Genomic DNA, 14,525 nt, shown 5'->3' on the forward strand with positions numbered 1-14,525 from the left:
CTGAGCACAGAGAGAAGCCGGTGATGGGCTCTCAGGTAAACTCCGGAATAAAGCATTTTAGAGGGTGACTCACAACTGTCTAGAGAGTAGACTCCAGAGATGGTGCCACAGGTGGAGAGGTAAGGAGAAGTGGGTTTCAGGAACTCCTCAGCTAATCTGGAGGCCTGGACACGGTTGAAATGGGCCTGTGAAAGCAGTTCAGAAAGGAGTAATATATTTAGTGCCTCGGGAGTAGGGGTGGAGCGTGCTGCCAGAGCCACTCCTGACACTAATACAACACAATGTTTATGATATCAGCCAAGGGGAGCCTTAAAGGGCTCAGGCTCTTTGCTTGAAGTGTGGTTTAAAGTAGCTTTCAAGGCAAAACTCAAGAGCCTTACTAAAGGATTAACTGTAGAATTATTCCAATTTGAGGAATCCGAGGATTACACCTAAGTCAGTTGGCATTTGATATGTTTTGTAAAAGCCCACTTTAATAGGGTTCAGTTTCCTTTATCAAATTTTCATAGAGAGACTGAAAGTGTGATATAAGTATGAATTTATTGACATGAACTTCCTTTAGCTATTACTCTAACACAGGGTATCAAAGAGCTGAAGATAATGATACTAAACCCACAGGATCTGAAGTTTGGAGGGCTCCCTCCCCCTCAGAGAGAAAGAAGAGAGAGAGAGAGAGAAATAGAGAGAGAGAGAGAGAGAGAGAGAGAAATATGAACAAATCTTTTAAAAAGAATCTGGAGAATGCCTTCAACTATAGTAAGAAGTAATGACAGTTTGACAATTTAAGCATTTTTTTCCAGAAACGTGTATCTATTCCATAGATACCAAATCGATTACCATATAATTGAGTTTGAAAGTATATAAAATATTTGTTCTTACATACTGAAATTAAAACCTAATTTTAAAAAGTGCACAGTAAAAACAGCATAAGGAAACCTACAATATCCATGACATACGTATTGTTTTCCATTTACTGCCGACATCAACTTCTGTATTTGCCTCACTGGTTACAAATATGTTTTAAATATTTCAAGGCCGTTTCCAACACTGACTAGTTTACTAGGTCCAACAATACTTTAGCTTCCTGAAGGCAGCCAGCATGGACGTGGTCTCAGCCCTGCAGCTCTGTGCAGCAGGAGCAGGTCTGGAAAGAACAGTCGCCAACCAGCTATTTCAAAACTATCGACTCTTGTTCTTTTTAGAATTCCCCTGTGCAAAGAAAAATATCAACAATAAGAACATAAACATAAAAAAAAATAACTCACATAGTTTATAAACCAAGCTGTCTGAAAGCCATATTTCACTTTGGAACACTAGCTTCCAAAAAGGAGAATAGCTGATAACCTTGCATTGTTAACTTTTATTCAATAATCGCAAAGCAGTTTGTTATACTCTCTCTCCTCTCTGCTTCCACAGACCCTATCCCTCTCGGGGCTGAGGACAGGAAATAAAGAAAGAAAAGAAAGCTACTATCTTGGATTTATCAAAACTACAAACATTCATTTTGTTCCAAAGACAAGAGAGTCTAAGATTTCAAGAAGCTGAATAAAAAAATGTTAGCCTAAACCCCAGCACTTTGGGAGGCCGAGGCGGGTGGATCACGAGGTCAGGAGATCGAGACCATCCCAGCTAACATGGTGAAACCCCGTCTCTATTAAAAATACAAAAAAATTAGCCGGGCATGGTGGCGGGTGCCTGTAGTCCCAGCTGCTTGGGAGGCTGAGGCAGGAGAATGGCATGAACCCGGGAGGCGGAGCTTGCAGTGAGCCGAGATGGCGCCGGGAGAATGGCATGAACCCGGGAAATGGAGCAAGACTCTGTCTCAAAAAAAAAAAAAAAGAAAGAAAAAAGAACATGTCTCGTCATTGTTTAAATAAACACCTTTTCTTTTAAAGGTCTTAATAGGTAATAACTCTGAATATGTGCTAACTAACACCCAAACGGCACTGATTATCTGTCAAAAGTCAGCTTGGATACTGGCTGAGAACAAATCAGAGAGAAGATAACTTATTCCATTTCCTCAAATACGGAGATTTGGATTTTCTAGTTTTGTATAATTTTTCTTCTTTCTGGAGAGGCTCCCTTCTTGGGAATACATTTTAATTAAATTCCTGTATTTAACTCTTAGGCATAAATACATTTTCTTCATGGAAGAAATGCTTGCAGAATATAAACACTAAGAGCAAGATCATAGCAAACAAATGGTTGAGGATGTTTACTTTGTATCCAATGGAGACAATGTCAGCCATAAGATGATGCTATAGCAATGTAAATTACTAAATGGGGGAAAAGCAAAATACAGGATTACAGAATGATCAAAGACAGGTTAATGACATAAATTCAAATTGAAGAAGGGTCTCTTAGAGTTTTATTAATGGCTGGTATTTTAAGGAAAAGATCAACAAGCTCTAAGATGCTGTGTGCTGTGATTCACGCCTGTAATCCCAGCACTTTGGGAAGCTGCAGCCAGCTTATCACTTGGGCCTGGGAGTTTGAGACCAGCCTGAGCAACATGGTGAAACCCTGTTGCAAAAATACAAAAAAAAAAAAATTAGCCAGGCATGGTGGTGCATGCCTGTAGTCCCAGTTACTAGGTAGGCTGAGGTGGGAAAATCTCTTGAACCTGGGAGGTGGAGGTTGCAGTGAGCCAAGATCTCACCACTGCACTCCAGCCTGGGTGACAGAGCAAGACTCCATCAAAGAAAAAAAAAAAGTCAGAGGAAACTTGAAAATTCCCTAACTTCTGAAGTAGGTGCAATCCAATTACCTTCAGGACAATGAGCTTTGCTGTACTCAACATGTACCTTTCTCAATTCAAAACCAAATACTTCTGAAGTTCCAGAGATTGAAAAGTTTTCAAAAATTATTGCTACTTCTTTTCAAATTTTAGGTGCTAAAACAGGCTTTCTCATACTACTACACTAAAACAAATTATACATACCATGAGAAAACCCAAAACACGACCTCTTCAATGTGTGTATTTTCTACCACTACTAAGAATATAACTTGTGAATTAGATATTGCTCTGCTGGAATATGGAATAACAAGAAACCAAAAGGTTAAGGGAGGCTTTCCTTAAAAGGACCAGCCCCCGATCGCCAACTCCCTTACCCCCAAGCTCAAGTTTCCTGAACCACAAGTAACTGGAGAACCATAATGAGAACCATATTGGGTGATTACGATAATCACAGAAACAGCCCAGCAAAGCATCAGAGACAGCCTCCAAAGCAGCAAGCAATCAATGAATATCACGCAATTATGTTGATAAACAAAATCATATATAATGCAGATTCCAATGCATTAACATGACATATTTTCCAAGAAGACCCTAAATGAACAGAATCCTGTCCTTAACACCAACAGCAGATGCTAAAATAAAGCCATGGTTTCTTCATCTCTATTTCTCCCCAGTATACACAGCAGGAACTCAATAAATGCCTGCTGAATCACAAAGGGGCAGCAGCAGATCTCAAAGACTGCAGGCTGGAGATGGTAAATCCCAGCTGATGGTGGTATAATACTGAGTTATGAAAATGGGCTAAGCACATGAGATGATGCCAACTAAGTGAGCCCCTGGCCTCCCAAAGTTTACCTTTCATGGCAAAACAGTACATACGTTGTTACAGTAATAAAGACACGGTATGTGGATATGCATTTCAGCCTAAACATATTGCCCAACATCTACTATCTCAGTCTGGGCAAGCAGGATTATGGGAAAGGAAATCTAGTTAAAAGGGTAAGACATTCCAAGGTTATATTAACATTTATGAGAATAAATTTTCTAACGTTTACTCTTCAACAGTACCATTTTAGGTCTTACATAAATAAAGAGCAATCCCTTTCCTAAAGCCCTTTGTGAGTCCCCCTAACTTTTCTGCAACAGTAGGAGAAATGCCAAAAATGCCAAAAAGCAGCTGATACAGTATTAAAGCCTTAGAGGCCAGACTTTCTCAGCTTTTAATTCAGCCAAAGACATTTAATACTTTTGGAAAAAAGGACAAATGATATTAAGGAAAATTATTTATACATGCTTTTTTTTTTCTTTTTTAGAGACAGAGTCTCACTCTGTCGCACAGGCTGGAGTGCCGTGGCACAATCATAGCTTGCTGTAACCTCAAACTCCTAGGTTCAAGCAATCTTCCCACCTCAGCCTCCCAACTAGCTGGGACTACAGGCACAGGCCCTCATGCTTGGCTTATTTTTTCATTTTTTTTTGTAGAGATGAAGTATCACTATATTGCCCACTCTGCTCTCCAACTCCTGGCCTCAAGGGATCCTCCCACCTCAGCCTCCCAAAGTACTGGGATTACAGGCTTAAGCCACTGCCCCTGGCCCTTACAAACACTTTAAATCTTATGTCCTCTTGCTCCTGAAATGCCTAACAATAAAATACCTCACATTAAATATTATATTGCAGAGAGACTACCTCACCTCACCTCACATACCTTACTGGACATCTTTAGTGTGTCAATCTCTTCTCTCTGTTTAGATAATGTCTCATTCATGCTGCACAGGTGGTCACTCATCATACTTAACTGATCCTCGTAACTTCTCTTGGTAGTTGTCAGCTCATCCTAAATAGCAAAGAAAAAGAGAAAAATCAACATCCCACAAGTCGTACCACTCTGAAGCTTTTTTAATTCACAAAAGAAAAATGTGGAGTAGGGAAATTATAGTTTCCCAATAATTTACTGTATATTTCAAAATAGCTACAAAAGAAGAATTATTATGTTCCCAACACAAAGATAAATGTTTGAGGTGGTGGACCTCCAAATGACCCTGATTTGATCATTACACACTGTACAAAGGTATCAAAATAATCAAAATACCACGTCCCCCCCAAACATGTACAACTATTTACATCAATTTTTTAAAAAAATTCTTTTACTTGTAAAAGCAACCTATAAAGATGGTCTATCTGATCAATTCACATGCAGGTTAAGGCCCAGGCCTAACAAGAGAACAAAGTTAAAAGAAATGGCAACAAGTTTTTCTCAGCCTTCAAAGTAGGTTCATAATTTCTTTGCAAAAATTTAAGGGTTTCTTTCTATGCCAGGTATAAAATTATAAGAAAAGCCATATGGCCTCATTATCTTTCCAAATTCCCTCAGGTTTTGCTGAGCCATAGGTGAGGCCTACAACACATTGCCTCCATCCTATGCCTCGATGGCCTACAGCCCTCCCGGCAGCACCGTCCCTGAAAGAAGCACCCTTCATCTCTCTTCCCATTTCTCATGCTCTCTTCTGCTGCCTAAAATCTAATCCTGTGTGCCTAATTAATCTGATAAATGAATCTAAAGCAAAGAGGAAGTGGGTGTTGCTGTAGTGCTGTGTTTTTTCCTTGCCTGGCATCATGTTTTTATTAGCAGAGGCTTTCTGAAAACAAAGATTTAAAACCAGGCAGTGAGTAAGAAGGAATGTTATAGCCCCACCTTTCAGTTTGGATCCGTTTTATGAAACAGGAAAGAAAAGGAACAGACTAATATGTACAGAACAAGCCTACAGCTCACCATGATGGGTATGTACAAGGAAGGGGAAAGAAAGATTCTGGGTAAATAAGTATTATTTAAGCAAAAGCCGACTATAAAATGATTTACAATTAGAATCAAGTCAGAGAAACAATACAACTACTTTTTGCCTAACATAAGTAAGATGTTATTTTTAAATGAATCAGAAATACAGTGGTTAACTTAAAAAGCATATCTAGAGATCAAATGCCTTTGGAAAAGAAATGCTGCTTTGCTACCAAAGAACTTTCAATGAAAAAACATTAAAACCATTTAGGTAACACTTAACTCACCTGAAGTCTGCTGATGTTCTGACTGGCAAGTTTCATTTCTTCTGTCAATGCTTCCTTAGACTTTTCAGCCAAGGCCAGTCTTTTAGAGAGTGCTCGGCACTGTAAAATCAGAAAACATTCCATTACTAGAGGGAGCATTTTCTAAAACCAAATTTGCTTCGGGAAAGTTTGTTAAAAACACTTCTCAAAGCCAAAGCTACTCATTCATTCCACAAATAATCTGTTGAATACCTATAGGCATTGTGTCACACATTAGAGTACACCTAAGAAAGAAGTGGCCCCCCGCTTTGCCATTTCAGTAAGGGGAAAAAAGTCTACCAACTTAAGATCAATGTTTTTTTCTTCCCTCTAGCCTGATGACCAGTGGTTATATATAATACATAAGAACTTTCTTTTTTTTCTTTTTTTGAGACGGAGTCTTGCTCTGTTGCCCAGGCTGGGGTGCAGTGGCATGATCTTGGCTCACTGCAACCTCCATCTCCCGGGTTCAAGTGATCCTCCTGCCTCAGCTTCCCGAGTAGCTGGGATTACAGGCATGCACCACCACACCCAGCTAAGTTTTGTATTTTTAGTAGAGAAGGGTTTCACTATGTTGTCCAGGCTGGTCTCAAACCCCTGACCTCAAGTGATCTGCCCACCTCAGCCTCCCAAAGTGCTGGGATTACAGGTGTAAGCCACAGTGCCTGTTCTTTACATAAGAACTTTCTAGATTTATGTAGAATTCATTTATATTTATACTAGATAAAAAGAAAAGTGATTATTACAAAAGTTATCAGGAGCTTCTGACCACACACTATGGATCCTAAGGTACTTTTATTGTGTTTTAAGTCCTTCATTAGACACCACATTATAGGAGCAATAAAAGCTTTACCATCCTACCCTACAGATTACGCGCTACTTACAAGGGAAAAAATGAGCACAAGATTGCAAAAATTCCAGGCTGCTTTCTTTAGGGGTTCTACCAATCCTACTCTATCCAGAGAGTGTGTAGATCAAAACGATAAAAGAAAAATCCTATTTCACAATATTGTTCAAAGAGGGTATGAGATTAAAAGGCTCACTAAACTTTCTGATAAGGTTACTGACAAGGGGGATCTGTTGAGACACATGCAAATGCTATGTCAACATAAGGCGCTCAGAGCAGTAAAGTCATGTTGGAGGGGGGAGGTCACCACTTCCTGTTTACCAATAAGGAAAAAGTAGGACAATTTAAAAATTCTTGAATCACAATTGCACAGAAGATATTTACTAAAATAACCAAATGTCTTGGAAATCAAACAGCCTAAAAAGAATTCCTCAGCTACTCATTTCATTTCTCACAAAATTTTAGGGCAGTTCAGCCAACCAAGTCAACCGCCTCCTATTAACCAAACATCTACTCTGTGCTCAGCAATGAACCTGACAAAGAGGAATATAGGCATGCAAGGCACAGGTCCTTGTGAAAAGTACAATCAAGTCTGAGACACTAACTCAGAACCAAACAATGAGGATCCATGCCTGCTGGACTGCCGGCTTAGTGATTCAGCATTTCCACTGCTAGCCATTCAGTTTGCTGTCCTCCCCCTTTCCTGCATTCCAACAAGCTGTCACTACTGATCAGCTTATCAAACATGTATTCGATGGCTGCTTGTGAACAACACTGAGCTAAGCACACGATTTATTTTAGCAGGAAAAAGATGCAAAGCCCCTCTTCACTTTTAGCAACTGGCCTCCTATCAACCTCTTCAACTCTAGTATAAGAGAAAATCAAAAAGTCAGGTCTCAATAAAGGGTTTATCTTTCCTTTTTCAATTTAACAACTTTAAGCATTATAATCATCTATCTGCCATCCATAACTGACTTTTTAATATAAAGTTTCAAGTCAGAGATCTTGAAGGCATTCTTTTATGTTGAGCAGCATCCATTCTACCTTACCATTTGTTTCCTACTCCTTGGTATCTCTACTTTCTCTCTTCATTTGCCCCCTTAATTCTATGAATTGTGTATAATTTTATAGATGATATTGCATAGTGCAATAACTTTTTTATTTTTTTTTTAAAGGCAGAGTTGTGGCTGGGGGTGGTGGCTCATGCCTGTAATCCCAGCACTTTGGGAGGCTGAGGCAGGCAGATCACCTGAGGTCAGGAGTTCAAGACCAGCCTGGCCAACATGGTGAAACTCCATCTCTACAAAAATACAAAAATTAGCCAGGCATGATGGCGGGTGCCTGTAATCCCAGCTACTCAGGAGGCTGGGGCGGGAGAATCGCTCGAACCCAGGAGGCGGAGGTTGTACTGAGCCAAGACCGTGCCACTGCACTGTAGCCTGAGCAACATAGCAAGACTCCATCTCAAAAAAAAAAAAAAAAAAAAAGGCAGAGCCTCACTCAAATCAGTCTTATATTTATTGAAATAAAGATTTTTAGTTGGTATACAGACTAGTCAATATGAACTCCGGGCCAGGCGAGGTGGCTCACACCTGTAATCCCAGCACTTTGGGAGGTCGAGGCCAGCGGATCATGAGATCAGAAGATCGAGACCATTCTGGCTAACATGGTGAAACCCCGTCTCTACTAAAAATACAAAAAATTAGCTGGGCGTGGTGGTACACACCCATAGTCCCAGCTACTTGGGACACTGACTTCTCTCTTACAGTGAACAGCAGGAAAACAGGACAGTGTCCTAATTCCTGCAGGGGTTAGGAAAAAAACCACCAATCTAATTAAATCTACACTCACCTCGGCATAAAAATGCACTGACTTACTGTCAGCCAGCTGCAACTGAGACGTAAGTTCCACTATCCTTGCCATGTAGTGATTTTTAATTAAGTCTTCACGAGATTCCACATCTGGAACCTAAATAGAACACAAATACACATAAATAAACAAGTACCAGTGAGATGAAGCATTTCTAGAAAAAAAAAAAAAAGACAACATTTTGTACATTCTCACTTGAACTTTGATGGGGAATCACTGTTTTCCTACCCCCTCAAAGAAACTTCAGACATAGCAGGGAAGTGTATATTCCAAATTTCTTTTATTTAGCATCTTTCTATTTCAGAATGAAGTTATGGCTTCAAGAAAACAGAACTGAAGTAATGGGAAGCCCACTGGAACCATGCCCCTCCATCCAGCTTTTATTAGCCACAAAACTGACTTTCTTTTTTTTTTTTTTTTTTTTTTGAGGCAGAGTCTCACTCCATCACCAGGCTGGAGTGCAGTGGCGCAGTCTTGGCTCACTGCAAGCTCCGCCTCCCAGGTTCACGCCATTCTCCTGCCTCAGCCTCCTGCGTAGCTGGGACCACAGGCGCCCACCACCACGCCCAGCTAATTTTTTATATTTGTTAGTAGAGACGGGGTTTCACCGTGTTAGGCAGGATGGTCTCGATCTCCTGACCTTGTGATCCGCCCGCCTCGGCCTCCCAAAGTGCTGGGATTACAGGCGTGAGCCACCACGCCCGCCCAACATACTAATAAATTAAACTATTTCTATATTGAACAGTTTGTGGCCTTTGTCCCAGACTGGTATTTCTACTAGTTACTCAAACAATGACACCCTGTTCAGTTTAGTTTAAAAATACATGCAGAAGTTCATGATTATCTATATTACAAGAATAAATACAGAAATCAAAGAATCTACCAGCTTACTTGAACTATATTAACCAGTTTGCCATACTGAGTGGTAAGTTGGATGACTTCAATGTTTATTTATTTATAAAGTTACATCTTAAAGTGGCCAGTCACAGTGGCTCACGCCTGTAATCCCAGCACTTTGGGAGGCCGAGGCAGGTGGATCACCTGAACTCAGGAGTTTGAGACCAGCCTGGCCAACATAGCGAAACCCTGTCTCTACTAGAAGTACAAAAATTAGCTGGACATGGTGACATGCGCCTGAAGTCCCAGCTACCTGCGAGGCTCAGGCAGGAGAATAACTTGTACCCGGAGGCAGAGGTTGCAGTGAGCTGAGATCATGCCACTGCACTTCAGTATGGGCAATATAATGAGACTCTGTCTCTAAATAAATAAATAAATAAAGTTACATCTTAGAATATTTCAAAATTCAAAAGTGCAAACCTATCTGACAGGCCAAATCTGACCTGGGTTCACTTGCTTTGTGGGCAAGAAACAGCTACCAAGTACACTGTACTTGGTCAAGGCCCTAGATAGCCCTTGCTAAGCCCTGCTTTCCTGGCTGCCCACTGCGAGGACTAACACGACTCTCAGCCTCATGTAGTATGCCAGCAAATGAAGGCCCAAGCAGGAGCCACACCTTGTCAAATCTCCATGGCAAGTCACTCAATAAGGCAATTACAAAAACAGGCTATAATTTGTTGGTGACCATCAAAACAGAACCAGAGAAAAGCTACATGGATCCATACACGAAGGTGGAAAACACTGGCTCCACATTTGCTAGAAGTGTCAGGAAAAAACAACAACAACAATTAGACAAAGATGGCTTTTGCAGGACTTTGTCAACAAACATGCTGCCAGATATTTACTAACAAACAACATGATGACAAGCACATGTTACCTCACTGTCAGATGTCCTGGTTAAAGTCCCAATCTAGAACATAAGGGGAAAAATCTTTTAGAACAGAATGTGTACATTTCAAGCACAATAGATCAAACGCTTGTAATATTTTCTCCTCTCCGTTCACAGAGCATTGAGGGTACAGAACTAGAAGATCATCCTTGGACTGTCTTTTACTACAAGGACATGAAGATAGGTAGCTGCATTTACTATTTCTGCCATGAGGCAGTAACCAATAATGATCAACACCAAATCTTCTATCAAAATGCTGATTAGCCATTCTCACTGAAACCCAAAAAATCATCTAGGAGAGAAGGGAAGATCAGCTTTTAACCACAACTTGCCATTTCTACACCTATTCCCAAAGCAGTAGCCAAGAAGGGGTAAAGACGGTTTTACGGTGACCATAATAATTAAACATTCCAAACAGAAAATGCAAATAATAAACACTCTAGTTGAAAGCTCAAAAGGAGAATATACTTTTGATATAGTTATTATGACATGAGTAAGCATAAATTTCAGATTTAAATTAATGAAAACAAAAATGTAATTTTAAACACATTAAAATGCTACTAAATTTTTTTCTTTCTAATTTTTTTTTAGACACAAGGTCTCCCTCTGTCACCCAGGCTGCATTACATTGGTGCAATCATAGCTTACTGCAGCGTCAAATTCCTGGGCTCAAGAGATCCTCCGTCTCCAGCCTCCTGAGTAGCTGAGATTATAGGCATGAGTCACCACGCCTGGCTGCTGCTAGATTTTTTAAAAGTTTGTTTCTACAGTTTAAGATTTCAAAAACAGATGGTCATGATTTCTGAATTCTGGTTATTGTTCAAGGTGGAGGGGCATGTGCTTGGGCACAATGACAAGGAAACTACTGGAAACTCAGTGTCAATGGATTCTGTCAATAAGATATTACACTCAATGAACAGTTTTTGTTTGTTTGTTTGTTTCTGAGACAGAGTCTCGCCCTGTTGCCCAGGCTGGAGTGCAATGGTGCGACCTAGGCTCACTGCAACCTCCACCTCCCGGGTTCAAGCAATTCTCCCGCCTCAGCCTCCCGAGTAGTGGGGATTACAGGTGCATGCCACCACGCCCAGCTAATTTTTTGTATCTTTAGTAGAGGCAGGTTTCACCATGTTGGCCAGGCTGGTCTTGAACTCCTGACCTCGTGATCTGCCTGCCTCAGCCTCCCAAAGTGCTGGGATTACAGGCAAGAGCCACTGCGCCCAGTCAATAGACAGTTTTAATGTATTCTAAATAATTTCCTCTGGAGTATTGTTCTGAACACTGAGAGTATATCAGCTGAATGTGTACTAATGAATGTTATGCCCACCTGGCTGTAAAAGAGTCTTTGATAAGAACTTTGAAAATAGAAGAGCCATAATTTTTCTACTTTATGAAGTAGAAGTAGCAATTACTCTCTTTTAGTGAAAAATTGCTTGGAATAATACTCCAATCATTTAATTTTACATATTCAAATATGACTGCAGTTTATAAAATAAACTGCGAGGAAACATCTATTCCACCTGCTCATCCTCACCCCCTTACTCCCGGGTTATGATTTGAAAATGGGTACAGCACCAAGTCCTTCAAAGGAATGGTACTGTATAAATGCAAGGAAAACTTTTTTTTTTTTTTTTTTTGAGACATAGTCTCGCCCTTTAGCCCAGGCTGGAGTGCAATGGTGCGATCTTGACTCACTGCAACCTCCGCCTCCTGGGTTCAAGCAATTCTCTCGCCTCAGCCTCCTGAGTAGATGGGATTACAGGTGCCCACCACCACGCTCAGCTAATTTTTTTTTTTTTTAATCTTTAGTAGAGATGGGGTTTCACCATGTTGGCCAGGCTGGTTTCGAACTCTTGACCTCGTGATCCACCCGCCTTGGCCTCCCAAAGTGCTGGGATTACAGGCGTGAGCCACCGCGCCCGACAATGCAAGGAAAGCCTTTAACACAGATTACTTTAACATTTTCTCATATGATACTAACAATAGTATAAACTGATACAGTCCTTTTAAAAAATAATTTGGTAATAAAGATCAAGGAATTTGAAAATATTCATGCCTTCTGAAGTAGTAATTCCAACTCTGAGAATACATCCTGAGGTAATCATTTAACATGCAGAAATAACCTTATACATAAAAATGAGACATTATTTAAAATAGCATAAGTTATAACCAATATCTAATCATAGGTAAACTAAGGTATAATAGATATGGAATACTATGAAATCAGTAAGTTTCTACTGAGTTTCTTATAACAGGATGTTTATGTTTTAACATTATGCTAAAAGATTTGAAATTTTATGTAGTACAGTGTCAACTATATATGAAATTTAGTAGAAAAAAACGATAACATTGGTGGCTTGATTATTCAGGATAATGTCATTTTTATACTTAAAATATATGTTTAAAAATTCTATTAATTTAAGCAATGCTTTTCCATTCCGGCAAAAAACAGAAATGTATATTGTTCTGTGCTTTTACTTTAAGGCTATTGCTATCTTTTTTTATAATATATAATAGGTGGCTGAATATTCAAATTATAATACTAGGTATCTTGCTAAAAATAACAAGCATTTAACTCTTGAAATGTTACAGAGTTAGAAATAAGTTTCTAGGCCGGGCGCGGCAGCTCACGCCTGTAATCCCAGCACTTTGGGAGGCCGAGGTGGGCGGATCACAAGGTCAGGAGATTGAGACCATCCTGGCTAACACAGTGAAACCCCGTCTCTACTAAAAATACAAAAAATTAGCCGGGCGTGGTGGCAGGCGCCTGTAGTCCCAGCTACTTGGGAGCCTGAGGCAGGAGAATGGCGTGGAACCCGGGAAGCGGAGCTTGCAGTGAGTGGAGATCGCACCACTGCACTCCAGCCTGGGCCACAGAGCGAGACTCCGTCTCAAAAAAAAAAAAAAAAAAAAAAGAAAAGTTTCTATCTGAGGTTACTTTTTCTGCCTCAAAGTGACTGAACCAAAGTAATCTCCCTGTAGGATGAGCTTCCTTTGTTAATCAATTAACACTGAAATGGGCACATACTTGCTCCCAACACCCAAGAGGAAGAAGACAGAAAAGACACAAAGACACACACACATACACAGCCACACAATTAGTTCCCTTAAGGTCACTTAAAGGGCATGGGGGTAAAAAGAAAGGCTGAAAGTAGAAACATCAAGGAAAGCAGAAAACTCCATCTCTTTTTATTTCTATTGTGCACTGTGTGCAAGGCAAGACTCCAGGTTATTTTCGGCAGAAATCTGCTGTTAGCAGTTAACCTGTCTTTTGTTATAGGAGTGCTGGCTGTGACCCTCATGATGGAGAGAAAAGGTATCAGGTCCTTTCCACCCCTACACTAACTAGTTGATTTAAATAGCAACTTCTAAAGTCACCAAACCCAACTAAGGTCATTATCACTCATGGCCCAATAGTGTTCAGTACTAAAGATTTTTCGTGTCCCTCCCTAGAAATTTTTTTCACTTACATATGTAAGAATAGCGTTTTCCATTGAAAATGTTCAAACAAAAAGATAATCCAAAACTTTCAGCAACTGACATTAACAACTCAAATATACCAGCATTGTGCTTCTTCAGCAGCACATATACTAAAATTGGAACGATACAGAAATTAGCATGGTCCCTGCTCAAAGATGACATGAAAATTCATGAAGCATTCCACGTTTTAAAATTATTAATTTATAAAGAAATATATATGCCAGTGTTACCAATTCCAGCACCTCAGTAAGGCAAGCAGTAAGCAAATGAGTTTATCTGATTTTTATTTGTTTTTTTTTTTTTTACAGTCAAGGCCTCAATCTGTTGTCCAGGCTGGAGTACAGTGGCACAATGATAGCCCACTGCAGCCTCAGACTCCTGGGCTCAAAAATCCTCCTGCTTCATCCTCTGGAGTAGCTGGGACAACAGGCGTGGGCTACCACACCTGGCTAACAAATGAGTTTATGTCGGCTAATCTGTTTTCTGACATGGATCAGACACAAGGCCATCTTGGTTAAGAGGGCAGGGCTTGGGATGAGACGTCCCATCACTTATCAAGTGTGTGACTTCATGTGAGTTATTTCTCTTTGGTCCTTGGTTTCCTCAACTATGAAATGGAGATATGACAGTACCTACAATCCTGTGTGAGGACTGACTGACTGACTAATACTTTGGAAAGTCCTTAGACCTGTGTCAGGCACACGATTTCTATAATTACAATGTCATTG

At 40.2% G+C, this 14,525-nt stretch overlaps 1 protein-coding gene and 1 non-coding gene across 9 annotated transcripts in view; one reads left to right on the top strand and one right to left on the bottom strand.

Annotated features, from left to right (window-relative positions):
* Positions 1-521: 521 nt before the first annotated feature.
* Positions 522-14,525, bottom strand: part of PPP1R21 (protein phosphatase 1 regulatory subunit 21) — a 74,595-nt gene continuing 60,591 nt past the window's right edge. For 5 of the 8 annotated variants that reach the window (XM_001151290.7, XM_016948506.4, XM_001151165.6 and 2 more), the window contains 5 exons: positions 10,309-10,341; positions 8,517-8,633; positions 5,801-5,899; positions 4,446-4,574; positions 522-1,209 (listed from right to left, as the gene is read on the bottom strand). In XM_001151290.7, the coding sequence (XP_001151290.1) occupies positions 1,180-1,209; positions 4,446-4,574; positions 5,801-5,899; positions 8,517-8,633; positions 10,309-10,341 (408 nt within the window). In that variant the 3' untranslated portion in view covers positions 522-1,179. The remainder of the gene's footprint in view (positions 1,210-4,445; positions 4,575-5,800; positions 5,900-8,516; positions 8,634-10,308; positions 10,342-14,525) is intronic. The other 3 variants (XM_001151227.5, XM_016948507.4, XM_063789121.1) reach the window with 1 other exon arrangement.
* LOC112208207 (U6 spliceosomal RNA) lies at positions 13,885-13,987 on the top strand. Its single transcript, XR_002942633.1, has one exon. It is a non-coding gene; the product is annotated as a U6 spliceosomal RNA (small nuclear RNA).

Source organism: Pan troglodytes, chromosome 12 (genome assembly GCF_028858775.2).
Source record: "Pan troglodytes isolate AG18354 chromosome 12, NHGRI_mPanTro3-v2.0_pri, whole genome shotgun sequence".
NCBI classification, from domain to species: Eukaryota; Metazoa; Chordata; class Mammalia; order Primates; family Hominidae; genus Pan; species Pan troglodytes.